Genomic DNA, 16,380 nt, shown 5'->3' with positions numbered 1-16,380 from the left:
GGCTTGCCCAGGTCATTTTGATCCCATAGCTAGTCTCACCTTTCCCCGCACACCAAACTTCCATGAACCCAACCACAGATTATTGTCTGTCCTGCCAATGGAGTGATCCAAGATACAAACTTGACTACGTATTTTGTTTGCTTTAACCTTTTAATTAGTCCTTATCTCCTAATAGCCTAATTTCAAGTTTCTTGGCATGGCATTCTAGTCTCTTCATGATCTAGTCTTTGCTTACCTCCTATGTCTCATTTTTCACTATTCTGCCTTTACCCTTACATTCCAGTAATACTAAACTACCTATGGTTCCATACAGACATTCTACAGGACATATCATTGAATCTTTGAACATCTTCTGCTTTGAGTATGCTGTACCACCAAGTTCCCATCAGTCCTTCCAAACCAGGGTTGGGTAAAGCCTCCTCCTTGATGTTTCCTTCAGCATCCTGCCTCCAGACATTGCCAATCCCTCTCTGTAATGTTATTTTTGCCCTTCATATATACTGTTAATGCAGTAACACACCAGAATGTGAATGATTTGTTTCCCCTATTAATCTGTAAGCTCTTTGAGCCTGTGGGCTTTGTCTATTTCATTTCTTTATCTTTATGATGTGTGTATTTATTTCACTCCATAGGATGTGTGGCACATACTGGGCAATCAATAAAAATTTGTTGAAATTGAAATAAACTCATATTTCCAATCATTTTTGTGGGAACCACAATATTAGAAGTGGAATTTAATTAAATTTTAAAAGATATATTTTGAGTACCTCCTTGATGTAAGAAAGCACAAGTCAAGTAGTCCTTACCCTCAATAAGTGTAACTGAATTAATGTGGCAAACCTCTCTAAACCATATCTTTCTTAACTTTCAATAAAATTAATTGGCAATGGATCCCTTCCATACATCCAAACCGAGGAGTGTAATTGACCGTGGCCTGAGCTGCTAAGCTTTGGAATCTTTCACAGAAGGAGCAGTAGCCACAATTCGCAATGGCCACTCTAAGCCAATGGCTCCTTGGCTCAGGCAGACCTGTCCCTGGAAGCTATAGGACTTCACTGACACATGACTTTGGTCCAGGGACTCTCATCAGCCTTAGCAAACTTACAACTGCACTGGTTGCTAAGACTTTCATTCAACCCTCTTCCCTTCCCTTTCTTCTTTACAATGGTTGGATCTGTATCTAGGTCTGAGGATTCTCCCAGACTTCTCTGGCTTCCTCCCATTTTCACAGACATCTTTCTGGATAAATTTCTTGCATGTTAGCATCTACTTCTCAGAGGTCACAAACTATCACCCCTATTGATTGGGCCTCAGTAGAACAATTCCAAGTTTAAGCAGTCCAGGAACAGTTCTATTAATGTGCATGAGTTTCTAGGCAGAATTAGATTTTTGCTCTTACCCTCCTCTCAAAGGACAGCTCTTACCATTGAACCATGGGACCTCTTTAATGTGATGAGAGAACAGTTGAACATTTAACTCTGGCTTAACTGGAATGTCAGTGAAATAAATTTGCTGATGGCTTGTTACGGACAATACCTCGCTAATTAATTTTCTTAAAAGGTTTGGAAAAATCTTTAACCCACCAGGACTAGAACAGGGTTCAGTGAACTCTGGCCGGCAAGTCAAAGTCAGCCCAGCCCTGTTTTTATAAATAAAGTTTTATTGAACATGGCCACATTCATTCATTCACATATTGCCTATGGCTGCCTCTTCACTGCGATTACAGAGTTTAGTAGTTGTGGCAGAGAATATTTTGCTTGCCAAACCTATGATATTTACTATCTGGCTCTTTTTATAGAAAAAGTTGACTAGCCCCTGCACTAGGTTATAAACTCCTTGAGAGCAGGGATTTTGTCTCCCTTGTTCTCTGCTCGATTACAAGAATTTAGATCGGGACTTGGTACACAGTGGGTCCTCAATAAATACTTAATGAATGATTACATTAATTAAATCTTAGTCCCTTAATTTCTGTGGATTTCAGTCCAGTGCTTCCAAGCCTAAGGGCAGTGATCTAAGGACAGTGTATTTGTGGTAATATATATGCACAGACAGTTCATGGCCATAATAGGGTTTTGGATAGAAGCAGTCCATTGCAGAGTTGTTCTTACTGTCTAAGGGCATTGGGTGAAGGAAGGCAAGTTCTCTCTACTCCAAGGAGCATCAATCCTGCCCCTCTTCCTGCCTCATAGCGCTTTTAGTGGTTGAGGGCTTTTAGTGGTTGCACGTATGAAAGGTAGCAGCAGGACGTCATCAGCTATTGCCAGCAGAAGCCCTCCTGATGATTTGAAAGAAAGGAATTTGATAGCAGTTGTTATTGGCTGAACAGAGGCACCCTTCTTTCCCAAAGGGAAGCTACTTCTTTTTAGCTACATTATTCTACTAGTAAGAACTCACACTCTGGAGACAGACAACCTGAGTTCCATTCTGGCTCATTTGGGTATTAGCTGCGTTTTTTTTTTATTTTTTATTTTTTTTGCATGGGCAGGCATCCGGAATCGAACCTGGGTCTCCAGCATGAGCCACCGTGGCTTGCCCTTAGCTCTGTTTTTGCAAGTAACTTCTACCAGCAAATTCTGCATCTGGAAGATAAGTGCTGCCTTGGTGAAAATTCTCCTTAATCCAATGAAGTTATTATATTTTTAGTATCACAACTAATAATAGTAGTAATAAATCTTTAAGATCATTTTATTTCCACATTCAAATTTCCTTAAATGTTCTACCAAATATTTTGCATGTGTTTTGCTTTTTCAAGGGTTAATCGTCCCTTTCAATTTAGAGCACTCTTACGCTTTTTTCTTTTTTCCTGAGATTGACATTTTGAAGTGATTGGGTCAATTGTCTTATAAACTGTTCCATATACTAAATTTGTTTGCATATGTCTTTATGCTGCTCTTTAATTTACTGTGGTTTCTATAAACTACAAGTTAGGTCTAAAGGCTTGATTAAATTGAGTTGAACATTGTGGTAGAGTGCTTCGTAGATTTCTGGTCATTTTTATATTGCATCTGTCTTATGAGGAGGCACAGATGTCAGTTGCTAGGCTGTCAGTGATGCTAATTCTGTTAATTTGGTTAGGGTAGCAACCTCCATCTCTCTCTTTCCCAAGGGTGCATTCTTCCTTTGAAATTAACACATAACCTGTGGGATGATAATTTATCACACTGCCAATCACTGGCCAAATAATTATTTCACAGGGTTTGCAAAACAGTGATTTTCTGCATGTTTCTGCCTTCATTCTTCTGTAAAATTCTAAATTGCCAAGGCGTTCTACTTTATGTTACTTTTTTTTTTAATTTGAAAAAATAAAGTAAAAGATTACAAGCCTACAAGGCTGATTTCAAAGTTAGAGTGCAGGTGAAAGAGATTTTCTTTAGAAGTTCTTGAATTCTGCCTTAATCTTTATATTTATTTCAGTGTTAACGTTTATTTAAGGAAGATTAAAGGCATTCTTAAAAATGTTAAAGGGGAACTGACTAAAATTCTTGAGTTCACTTTCTCTGGGAAACTAATAATTTTTATTTTTAAACGTTTGTTTGTTGTTTAAAGAAAACTAAAACTTTAAGTCCATAAGTCCTCAATTTCATGGTCTTATGTCTTCTTTACTCTCCAGAATGTTCTAAAAAATTTAGCTTCTGAACTTATTTCTTGGGGTTGTTTCCCAGTGTGCAGTTCCATGCTGAATTCTAGAGGCTCAGAGGCCTCCAACCTGAGCAGTCCTTGTGTCTGTGCAGCTGCCTTTCTAGTGCAGGCAAAAAGAGAGCAAATGAGTGAACAGACAGGATGATTCCAGCTAGCGAGTATTCCATGGAGGAAAGAACCCAGGGTGAGCCAATGGAGGGTGTTGGGGGAATGACTTTACAGAGGGTAGCCTTACAAACCAGCCATGCCTATGGAAAGAGGCAGCAGGCATGGCAGGCAGAGGGGAAAGCAAGTGCAAAGGCCCTGAGGTGAAAATGAAAAAAAGCATTTGGAGGTGGTAGAAAGAAGACCAGAAGGTAGAAAGTTACTGTACTTTGGAGCACAGTAAACAAGGGGGAAAGTGCCAGGAAATAAGGTCTGAGAAGTAAGCAGGGACCTGATTACACAGGTCTTGTAAAGCAGGCTAAGAACTTCCGAGTTTATTCTAATTGAAAAAGCCATTGGCACATTTAATGCAGGAGAGGACATGATCCAATTCTATTTTCTGTAATTTGCTATGCAGCAAATTAACTCGAGGTAGGAAAGAGCAGAAGCAGGGAGATAAATTAAGAGCTGTGGTACTCTCTAGATTTTAATGTAGGCAGCTTCATTTTCCATTGTGGATGATTCCAGTTTGTTCTCCATGGGCTTGCAGAAGAATATTTTGCTCTGTCCTTTGTAATGTATAAATGTTGGTGATTGAGTCTGTCAGGAAGTGTGATCAGGGTGAACCAGGGAGAAAATAGATTTTATTTAACTGCATTTTCTTACTCAATTTGGGAAGACAGTGGGCTTTTTAGTCATTAAATAAATACTATTTTCTTTTCTGGACCCTATTCTAAATGCCACTGAAAGATACAAGTATCTCCTCCCCTATACAATCATTTAATAACCTATCTCTCCCGTTAATAAGCAAATAGCATATCACTGATCTGTGATGACATTGCTAATATTTGAAAATATATTGTATTTATCCCTAGTCTTTACATTCTCTAGCATTTTTCTCTTTTGGTTGCTCTCAATTCTACCATCGAATCCCAGGCCGCCTTGCCCTGTTTATCCTCAAAGGAAATGACTCAGAATAGGAAGACATTTTTTAAAACACTCTGAAAGTACAAGGTATCCTTAGCAGTAGCGGTTTTTAGACTGTGTTCATAACCTCTTCAGGCTAATTCTGTAAATGCGTTGTAGCAGCTTAAAACTCTTTGAAGTAGCCAGTGCCCCATCTCACCACTCTGCCCCATGTCCCCCAGTAGGGCTGGAAGCAGGGTGAGGGAGCTAGACTGAGTCACAAGAGACCAAGTCATACAAGTGGAGGGTCAGATCTTGTCTTTACTTAAAATTTTCGTATTCTGTTCATGCTAGATTTTTTTAATGAATTTTATTTTTTTAAACATTGCGTTAAAACATTGGTCATCTTGATTACTGAGGTTTTTGACACCCTTTACATTTTACACCTGGGACTAATGGCCCTCTCTCCTCACTCTAGTCCAGGTTCTAGCCCTCCCTTTCCCCTCCCAACCTGTCAAATAAGTCCCAGTCCCCCACAGACTCCTCAAGCCCAAACTGAGACCTTGGCAGACCAGTGTGTTCTGGAAAAGCTTTTGTGGCGCATCTAATAGATCCCCAGATTTAGACCTGCTGCAGAAAGGGGGTCAGTTTTAATGGCATGATCTTTAGAGGAAGACTCTTTAGGTAGATACTGATCTTGCAGAAGACTTCCCAGGCACCTTTCAATAAGTAATTCCAAGAAAGTGGTGGCAGTTGTAGAAGTTGTCATATAACATGGGGACCTCTTCAAACTGCCTTTTTCCTCGCACTTCCTGTCTCCCTTAAGGAGGAGGTGGGGGAGGGAAAGGACAGAGGCAGGAAGGAGACATGGTTGCAGTCAGAAGGTCTCTGCCAGGCCTGGAGTGGATGTTCCCATTCGGAGAACGGAAGGGTTGTGTGCACAGCTCACAGGCTGGGGTTTCCATAAGACCCAACCTGCAGTGTGGGGCTGCACCATTCAAGACCAGCTGAGCATTTGCAGTTTCCATACACTCCAGTTGAAAGGGCAATGACCATCTGCCTTTCACATAATCTCGCTGCTGTTCCCTTCCTCTTCTCAGATTACAATGTTTGACTTTCTCTCTTCGTTTTCTGGGTAGAGTGGTGGCCGTAGAGTCAAACTCTCTGGATCTGAAACCCTGCTCTTACCTTGGTTCCTGGGTGAATTTGAGCCTGTCATGGAACAACCAGTTTCCTCATTTGTAAAGTGCTGATAATGATTCCTCTTTCAGCAGTCCACTGCGAATATTAAATGACACGATTTGTGGAAGGGCTGACATGACTTAACAGGATAGGTGGTCCATAACTGTGTTATCATAAATCTATCTAAACTACGTCAAGAGTTGTTTGCACATGTCTCAACAGTTTTCACCAGGTGAGGCTGGGGGCAGGAGTGCTTTACATGCCTATTAGTCATTCTTTTTTTTTTTTTTAGTTGTGAAATATATATACAAAAAAGCAATAAAGTTCCAAATACATTTTAACAAGTAGTTGTAGAACAGATTTTAAAGTTTGGTATGGGTTACAGTTCCATGATTTTTTGTTTTTTTCTTCTAGTTGCTCCAAAGACACTGGAGATCAACAGAAATATCAATATAATGATTCGGTAGTCATAATCATTTAAATCCTATTTGCTCTATTATACTCCTCGTTCTCTTTAAATAACGTATGTACATGGAAGCAATATATTTCAAAGAACATTGCAACAGATTGTAGAACAGATTTCAGAATTTAGTATGGGTTACAATTCCACAATTTTAGGTTTTTATTTCTAATTTCTCTAAGATAATGGACACTAAAAGTAGTGTCAGTATAAGGATTCAGCCTACCTTCTCTGTATAACTCCACCCATCACCTTTGATCTGATCATTCTTAATTATACATAATACCCAAGAAATTGTACTAACTTATCTTGCACTTATAAGAACTGGAGATCATATTTATAAGGCAGCTAACACTGTACAATATCCTAGGGTTTCGGGACATGAGAATTGTTGTTACTACAGAAAGGGATTTAACAGACAATTTTCTCATTCAACTGCAACCTCAAACTCAAGCCAATATAATGTCTAAGAGATGTATAAAGCATTAATGAGTAGAAAGTAGACCCTTTGATCAATTATCCTTCAAGAAATGCCTTTTACAAAGAAGCAACACCCAAACAGAACACCCATAGTAATTGTTTTCTACTCTCTGATTTTTTATTAAACTTTGAAATGTTTTTATTTTTATCTTAAGGTACTAAATCAAACCTCTCGACTTGAAATACAATTGCTGGAGAATTCGTTATCTACATACAAGCTAGAGAAGCAACTTCTTCAGCAGACAAATGAAATCCTAAAAATTCATGAGAAAAACAGGTAAGGATTGTTGTACCCCTAAAATTTTAATGTATATTTTAATTTATATCACCATCTGTCTGCCACCTGTAAAAAAAAATGTCATACTTCACAAGAAGGCATACCAAGTCAAATTAAGTTTTTATATATATGAAAAAGGAGGGCTTAAGGTGAATACAGCAAGAAGCGAGAAGGTCAACAATAAGAACTAATACTAATACTATTGTTCACTCTGCTGAAATATGTTTTTATATCTTCTATCATTTAGCCTCTCTGATGCACACTCATTCATATCCCACCATATCCACTAACATTATTTAATCTATGATTAATTTCACTAATACAAAATATTGACAATTTTCAACAGAATCAAAGCTTATAGCAATTAAGAACAGAGTCTCTTTGAAATTCTGTACCTTAAATTATCTCCCTCCATACACACAAGCTTGCATAAAACAACAAGATTGTACAGGGATTTTGTACCAGAGAAAAGCAAAATTTACATTTTTCTCAGGACATTACATATAAATTAAATTACATATAAAGTGGACCCAGGTGTTTCTTTTTAAATTTTTCATTTGCAGGCATTTTCTCTGGACATATATTTCTTCATTAGCCTTATAGATGCTGTCACACTGTTGCAACTTAGAAATTATGAATCATCTCTGATAAATGCAGTAGGACTTAGAGATTGTGAGACTTCAAATGGCATATTGTCAAATGGCATATAGACTAGGCCAATTATTTTGGTGTCATTAATATAGATGATAATTCAGTCAAAGCAGTTTATGTTCACGGTACTGACTTGTATAGGGCAAGTATCTTAATAGTTAACTGCATCTTAACTATTAAGATAAGTTAATAGTTTGGAAAATTTTTAACTATTTAAAGTTAAATAGTTAAACTTTAACTATTAAGTTAAATATCAATAACTTATTAATTAAATAAGGTATTTGGAAAACTTGAAAACAGTCAGTTCTTGTGCATTATATTGAGTTCAAGACCATCCTTTCAATAGAAACTCAGTTAAAGACCACTTTGTTGATAGAACTAGAGTTTCCACTATATTCCCAGCCAGGACAGCCCCTAAAAGGAGTGCTAGTTCTCCTCTTATTTTACAGATGAAGGAACAGTGACTTAGTGGAAGCAAGTGACTTGTCCAAGGCCACTCAACTTGCTAGTGGCAGACCTGGGAGTAGAATCCAGATTTCTTCACTCCTAGTCCTGCTTTTTCCTCTGTAACACATCGTCTCTTGATTCTATCTATAGCCTAGAAGGATTTCCCAACTTCATGCTAAAAGTAGACCTTAATGACAAGTATAATTAAACTTTTGCATGAAGAAGATAAACCTGACTGTTGTTTTAGGGTCTGAAAAGAGTGACTCATGCTTGATACTTTGTATCTTCTAAGTTTTATATTTATTTATCTTTTGTACTATGTCATGGGGTTAACTGTATAACTATAAATAAACTTGACAGGACTTGACCCTGAACTGGTTGCATGATGAAAGGTTCTGGAATTGAAAATCCTGTTGAAAAGCACCATTTATACTACTGCAGTTTCAGAGTAACCAGACATGTACATGTGAGAGGTATACTTCCCTTCAACCATCCCTTGCCTTAGTTTTATTGCCAAAAGTGAACTTTGCACAGTCACATATTTCAAGATACTATTGTGAAGCTTAAAATAATGGAAATTTTATCTTTTTGTAGGTTGTTGGCTTTATAGTTACACAAATACTGTACATCTATTACAGAAATAAGAGAAATCAAGCAACAGAAAATAAACCAGCCGAAATCTTATCTCTCCGAGAGAGCTGTATATGTTGCTGCATGATTTGTGTACATAAATAATGTTTATCACAAGAGGTTGGGTCTTATTATATACACTGTTTTGGAGCCTGGTTTTTGTGAAGATATAAATGTTTTCATATCAACAAAATAATCCCTACAATATCATTCATAATAACTGCATGACATTTCATTTTATGGTTGTATCCTACAGTGATTTAATCTATCTCTTACCACGTATAGTACCAAGTATGATTGATTACATTCTTCAATTCGTCCCTTACCGATATATGCATTATCTCTTGGTCTATATCTGACACTTTAGCTGTCAAGATACTGTAAAATAAACTAGGAGAGCAAAAAGGGCTTGCCCTTAAATCCATAAGCAAATGCTGTCCTTACTGCCCCCTGCACCCAGGTCCCTTCCCTCTCTCTGTCTTTCCCTCACTCCCTCCATCTCTTATACATTCTTTCTTTTGCTTTATTTTCTTTCCCCCATGGGTTTTAAAACAAATACACTTCTACCCTAATTCCAGATCATTTAGGATATTTTGTCTGTCATAACTTTTAATGTGGCACCCAGTATCTTTTCCCACTATGGAATTCTTACTATGAAATACATTATTTTGAAAGGTGAACTACTCAAAGGTTGTCCTCTCTGTTCCCGGTGTGGCTGAGTCAGGGTGCTAGCTCTCAGAATAGCTGAGCTCTGCATCAACTACACAGAGCTTCCCCATTGGCTGCCACGTCTCCCGGGAAACCCAGTCCTAATCCCAAGCATATACTGGCCTTAACTGCTGCTGATCACTGGCCCTGGTTAAATTCTAATGTCTAAGGAAAACTCAAGTTTTCTAACATATCTAAATCACTCCATTTATTGCTAATGATCATATTTTCAGGACTATAACAATTCTGTCTTCCAATGATTTGGCTATTCTACAATGAATTCAGGGATTTAGGTTTTAACTTGAAATTCATTTCTGTGCTTGTGCTAACAAAAACAGAAAGAAAAAAAGCTTATAAGGGCATCTTATACATGTCTTCCACACTCCTTTCTCTTTTGACTGTGGACCTCTGAAGTATGACATTACCTCAGCAAATGTTAAATGGCTCTTGTTTGTTTGTTTTTTTTTTTTTTAAGCATGGGCAGGCACCAGGAATCGAACCTGGGTCTGCAGCATGGCAGGTGAGAACTCTGCCAGTGAGCCACCGTGGCCCACCCAGCAAATGGTTCTTGACAGCATTTTTTTTCTGTCATGTTCTTCATCTACTGGCATTGCCAAATCGCTACAGTTATCGTTTGTCTTCCTATGGAAGGGTCCAAAGTAGGTAATGGCATATTGGTGGAGCATCTCTTCTTAAACCAAGCATGTTCTTCCATTACCCACTTAGAAAAGCAGTGTTTTTCCTTACACAGACCGAAAACATCCATTTGTGATACATAACATACTTTCCCTACTCTGTTTATTGTTATTATTTATTTTCATATGTGCAATGGAATTAGAGGAATTCTGCCAAGCATTTTCTGAGGCAACAAGGAAATGTGCCTCTCCTCACCCATTTAAGTGGATAGAAGGTCAAAGTCAGATATGAAGCTGTTTATATTTAAAAAAAAATAGTTGACTGATCATCCCTACCTAGTCCTTAAATGAATCCTGCAAGTGCAACAAGAAGCCGTTTCTACATTGAGGCATTTCTGAAATGTAGGTACAACATGCCTTCAGTCTGTCAGGTCTGGTTTGGATCAACTAATACACTTTGCAAAGGGGATTATCTAAATTAAGCTTTGCTTCCTCCCCAAGGAATGTCAGGGGTTATGTCTGGGTGTGTGACACCAGCTTTGAGAATGATGAGGCCTTAGCCAGCAAGGCAGTGAGCTGGTCCTATGAGGGTACATCACATCTTTAGCAGAACAAGAGGAATATTTTATGGACAGGATTACACCCTACAATCATGCTGAGAGGTCCTGCTGATTTACATCCTGGCAAATTAAATGCATCACTTGCATTGTGGGGTTGAAAACGGATTTTGGCCTCATTCACTATTCTATCCCCTAGTGGCCAAAGGCATAAAGCAAGAATAGGATTAGCAGCATTTGCTCCACTGTTTATTTTCCTAACAATCTGGAGGGGCTGACTCTAAGTTTCCAGTTTGCTTTCTTTAAGAATCTGTTTTTTTTAATTTTCTTGGATGCAACCCTATTCTCAAAAACCAGTGTTGTTTCTTACCTTAAGGAAATAACACTTGGAAGTAAGGAATCCATCAGTACTTGCCCATATAATTGAAATAACACAACCAAGAATCCAAGTAAATGGGGAGCATTAAGATTTACCTTGCACATAGGAGGGTGGTATGAGCATAGAGTGAGATCATATAATTAGCAACTTTTATTAGATTCCTCAGTGTGTATCCTGTTGCTTCTGCTCAAAATAATGGACAAGAGTGTTAGACGTGGAAAGGTGTCATAATGCAAATTCTTTCAGCTAAACCAAATTTGTAACTGGATCTGTTAGTCTAAAGATTTGGTCAACTGGCAGGGTCTCAAGACATCTGCATATCTGTGACTTACCTCCAACTTTCTCCAAGGTAGGAGCTTGGCCAGGAGATAGAAAGAATATTCCACAAGAAGTCCTTCCACCTTACCAGCTTGTACATAAACTAAAATCAGCACTAAAACATACATAGATGGAACACCTGAGTTATCTTGATAATTGTGTTGATATGCAGAGTTGCAGATTAGGGAAATCTTCAATAATATCATTCAGGTGAAGTAAAACTAGACATTTGATGGCCATTCCAACATAGTTTTTGCGATACTAACTACTGCCCAGGGATCTCCTATCAGGTGCAAAATGTGTTCCAGGTGCTTTACATATAGTATTTCTAATTCTCCAACCAAGTCTACAAAGCACATATTATTTCCATTTTCCAGGTAAAAAGAAAGTGAAGCTCAAAGAGGTCAAATAATTTGTCCAAATTCAAACAGATTGTGTATGGCAAAATTACAGTAAAGTCCATGATTATTCTCTGTTCTGTCTTTAAGTATTACAAAAATTATTTTTCCAACACGATGTACACTCAAGTATAATCAATGTCGCTGCCAAGTTATTCTCTTAAAACAAACAAATACAAATTTAAAGAAAGAAGGCAAGTTGTTTTTGGCCTGTCCCTATGTAGATCATTATTATTCCTTCTAATGTCAGAGTAGAAGTTATGAACTACTTATTTTACCTCAAAAATTATTGAATTTATCTGACAAGCCTCATTTGTCTTCTTGCTTGAGCTTATGGGAAGCTATTAAGCTAATTAATTTTAAGTAATTAAACATCTTTAATTTCAAGATGTCAAATTATGCCTTATAAAGAAATGACCATAATGGCATAAAATGTGATTTCAATAGTTAAGATGCCTAAAGAAATGAAAAGTTAACACAGTATTTTTAATTAAAACTATTCTGCATCGGATAATGTATTTATAAAATGCTAAAGTAAAACCTACCTAAATTTTAACATGAGACTAGGTTGACTTATGTTATATATAGCAAGGATTAAGAAAAAGTGTCTATTTGCATTTATACTCTTTATTCTATTCTTTGTAAATGAGAAGCCTTATAAACTCTTTGGATAGAATGTTACGCTTTTCCCCTTTCATTTTGTAAAATAATGAATTTAATGGAATATAGCATTTTCTCTTAAAGTTTATTAGCCTCAGGATGTTAAAGTGAGATAGAAATCTAAATCAAACTGGAAATCCAAAGGTCATCTTAATTTTTCTCTTTTGCTGAACCCCAAAACTCACCCAACACTGTTGATGCTGTAAATTCCTTCTCCTATTATTCCAATCCAGCCTGTTTTTTCTGTTCCCACTGCTGGTGCCTTAGGTCAAACTCCCGTTAGATCTTGTCTGGACCATTGCAGTTATCTCTCTGTCTTATGATATGTGCTCCTCAAGTCAAAATATTTTCTAAAATGCAAGTCAAAATACTCTTCTCTTTTAAAAGCCCCCTCCAATCCTCCTACTGATTCTCTGTAACTGACTTAAGAAAGTCTAAGCTCTTTTAGCATAGGACATGTTCCATGACTATTGTCATCTTAAATTTCCAGTCTTACTTCCTGCAAGTCTTCTTGTGACCACTACTTAAATTCTCTGTTCTTCAGTTCCCTAATTTGTAGTGTTGGGTGATGATAATAGTACTGCATGAAATTGATGTGAGGATTAATTGAGTTAATGCATATAAAGCCTCGAGAACAGAGCCTGGCACACATGGTAAGTGTTTAATCACGTTAGATGTTAGTATCATACTGAACACATGATTTTATTTAAGACATGATTGATGTCTGCCTTGCCGGTCCTCCGTTATTCAACTCACAACTTCTGTTCCTCCTTAAAAGTTATTGCACAAATCACCTGTTCTGAAAACCCTTCTCAGACTCTGCCAGGTAGCTTCACTCATTGCAACATATGTGATAACAATGTACCTTGTTTTTCCCATTTTTCCACTTATCACTATACATATATATATATATCACTATATATCTCTGTACCATTAGGCTGTGACCTTTTAAACATAGCAACTGCCCTTTATTTATCTTTGTGAATTTTATACAGCTCTCTATACATGCAGAGTATTAAATGTTTTTGAATGTTGAATGAATAATGAGCTGGCAAATATCCCAGAAGCTCTACTCTAACAAATGTCACTTAACACACAAACACATACACACAAAAATTAACAAAATACTTTTGATGGCAACACACTTCATATAGTTTACTTGAGATCTTGTAAATACATTGATTTTTCTTAACGTAAATAAAATAGAGATGGTGTTTATACCACTAATCTGTATTCCCAAAAGGCTGTTGAATGGCAACCAAGTTTATCAGTCCACATTCTGAGGTTTTCTAATTCAGCCCAAGTTTTTACTCTGTAAAGAGTATCTGCCCACAGGGCTGTTTACCTCATTTATCTGAATAAAAATTAAGACATACTTGATGCGAAAATTAAATAATACAAAGGTGTTTAAAATTGAAAGTGAAGGTCTCTCTAATTCCCTCCCCCAACAGAAAAATTGCCAGTTGATTAAGAATATGTTGTTTAGCCTTCCAGATTTTTTTCTATGAATATATTAACATACATGAATATATAGAGTGTGCATATCTATGTGTGTGTCGACACAGACACACAGCCATACACACTTTCACATGTGCACAAGTCCACATTTATATCATATGTGTGTGTAGATTTTAAATATTTTAAATGCTTGGTTTCTTTCTCCTTAATACGAATTTTATATGGATGTCTTATGTATATATATATAAGTATATACAGATGCATTTTAAAGGATGAGTGGCAATCCATTTTAATTGATGTACTATAATTTGTAAGTTATTAGAATTACTGTTGTGATTATTTAAAAGTTTCAAGGAAATTAGCAAATTATCTCCAAATTTTACATTCTCTCCAAGAGTGCATGGCCTTGCCAATTTCTCAAAACCCTTGCTAGCATCTAATTAATCTTGAGATGTTAGGTTATGTATCTTTTCTGTGTTTTCTTTTTTTCTGCGATTAGCCTATTCACCTCTATTATAATTTTAATTATTTGTCTTTGTTGTACTAACTTGTGTGTCTTTTAATGGATATTAAAATCTTGTCAAATATGTTGCAAATATTTTCTCTAGTTTGGCATTTAATTTTTTATCTTTTTTTTTGCAGAAGCATTACATTTATATGTCATAAAATTTATCCATCTATTTTTCTTCCTGGCTTCTGACTTTCAAAGCATATTTAGCTTGTTTTTATCTATTCCAAGCAAATGTGTATATATATATATATATATATATATATTTGCCAGTATTTACTTGTAGTATCTATCTTATGCTCCAATTCTGAATTACAAAAGAAATTTATTTACTCCAGATTTTGAGAAAATACTGTTCAAATTAGAAACTTAAGGTATAAATATAACCTGAACTTTCTAAAGCCTTTTTTGAATGGGGTAAAAATCACTCTCTACAAACCCATATTTGCAACACATGTTGACACCATGCATAGTAAAAATAATGAAAAATTGAAACATCTGTAGGTAGGGTCAAACAGATAAAAATGAGAAGATTTCTGTATTTTCAACATCTTCCTCCTTGTTTGAAGGGCTATATTTACACACATAGAGCTTAGGCAACTGTCACTACTATGAATTCATTGGCTGCTATGTTAAGGACTCTATTGTGGGAAACAATTTGAAAGGGAGAGATTTTTCTGTGAAAGTTTCAAGATGTGTTCAATGACTTGAAATATTTCCAGTAAAATACGGTGGAGGAGACAGACTATGACAAAAAGAGGGAAAAAAAAATCAACGAAAAAGTTCAAATTGGGCTCAGTGTATACTCATTGAGAACCTTTTCCTTAAGTTAAAGGCCTAGATTATTTTGTTTATTTTATTCTTCATTAAAGTGCACCTCTGCCTCAAACTAGAAGTTAAGTGCCAAAATTCTATGCATGACCCTTCTCAAAGTGTTTCCATAAAGATGGGAAACAGGAAATACTGAAAATCCTGTGAGAAACTTTGTCTTTGGATTTCTAGCTCAATTTGTACAGATTTGTGCACAGTTTCATAAATTGTTGTCCCATGGAACACTAATCCTGAAAGATACATTCATAAAGCTGTTTATTTAACCTAAGCTTCAAAAAATTGACAATGGACTTCTTTACAGTAAATGTGCTCTAGAAAACCACCCATTGGAGAAATCAGTTTGGGGTTATTCATTTAAAGCTAAGCTGCACTAATTGCTGAAAACCATTATTAGCAAAAACCTGACTACTTTGCCTACTGCATTTTAGGACACAGGAGCTGTAGTATTGTCCATTAGGTCAACCTCTCTACGTAAAGGTCACCGTTGTCAAGCTCTCCCAACTGACCTGGTATAGGAAAAATGTTAGAGAACCCATAAAGGCTTTGGGGAAAAATGTAACATTCTCAGTATAGTAGCTAAGAAAATTAAATGTAACTGCAGAGAAGTTGGGGCAAGTTGGTCTTTAAGGAAATCTCAACTTAGATCAAAGAAATTGACTTGGCGAAAGAATTTTGTTTTTATGTACATGGAGAAAAATGGACAGCTTCAAATATCGTGGAAGACGAGTTCTCAAAATAACCATATGGCAAGCAACAAATGCTAAGGAGATGTTAAGGTGCCTTGACTCCTGGTAAAATATGAATGTATAAAAAGATACAGATCATATTACATTAAATCAAACAGATGAGATGAAGCATTGCTGGTTTTCACAGCCGTGGACTGTCATGGGAAGTTTTTAGTCTAACAAACTGTAAGACATGGGATTTTATCCTGATTCTAGCACTTAAATTATCTGAATATATTGATTAAGGCATTTAGTTCCTACTTTATAAACTTGAGCTTCTAACATACTCAATATAAAGTGTGGTAATTGCTTTAAGAATCAAAGGAGTTAAGGGTTTTAAAAATAGTACACAACTATAATGGTATTATAGCAATGTGAAAATAAGTA

The 16,380-nt window shown here is 36.5% G+C and overlaps 1 protein-coding gene across 7 annotated transcripts in view; it reads left to right on the top strand.

Annotated features, from left to right (window-relative positions):
• ANGPT1 (angiopoietin 1) overlaps window positions 1-16,380 on the top strand; it is a 243,328-nt gene that overhangs the window by 143,458 nt on the left and 83,490 nt on the right. For all 7 annotated transcript variants that reach the window (XM_077167483.1, XM_077167480.1, XM_077167479.1 and 4 more), the window contains one exon: window positions 6,967-7,088. In XM_077167483.1, the coding sequence (XP_077023598.1) occupies window positions 6,967-7,088 (122 nt within the window). The remainder of the gene's footprint in view (window positions 1-6,966; window positions 7,089-16,380) is intronic.

Source organism: Tamandua tetradactyla, chromosome 6 (genome assembly GCF_023851605.1).
Source record: "Tamandua tetradactyla isolate mTamTet1 chromosome 6, mTamTet1.pri, whole genome shotgun sequence".
Taxonomy (NCBI): domain Eukaryota; kingdom Metazoa; phylum Chordata; class Mammalia; order Pilosa; family Myrmecophagidae; genus Tamandua; species Tamandua tetradactyla.
This window is presented reverse-complemented; position numbering and strand designations above follow the sequence as displayed.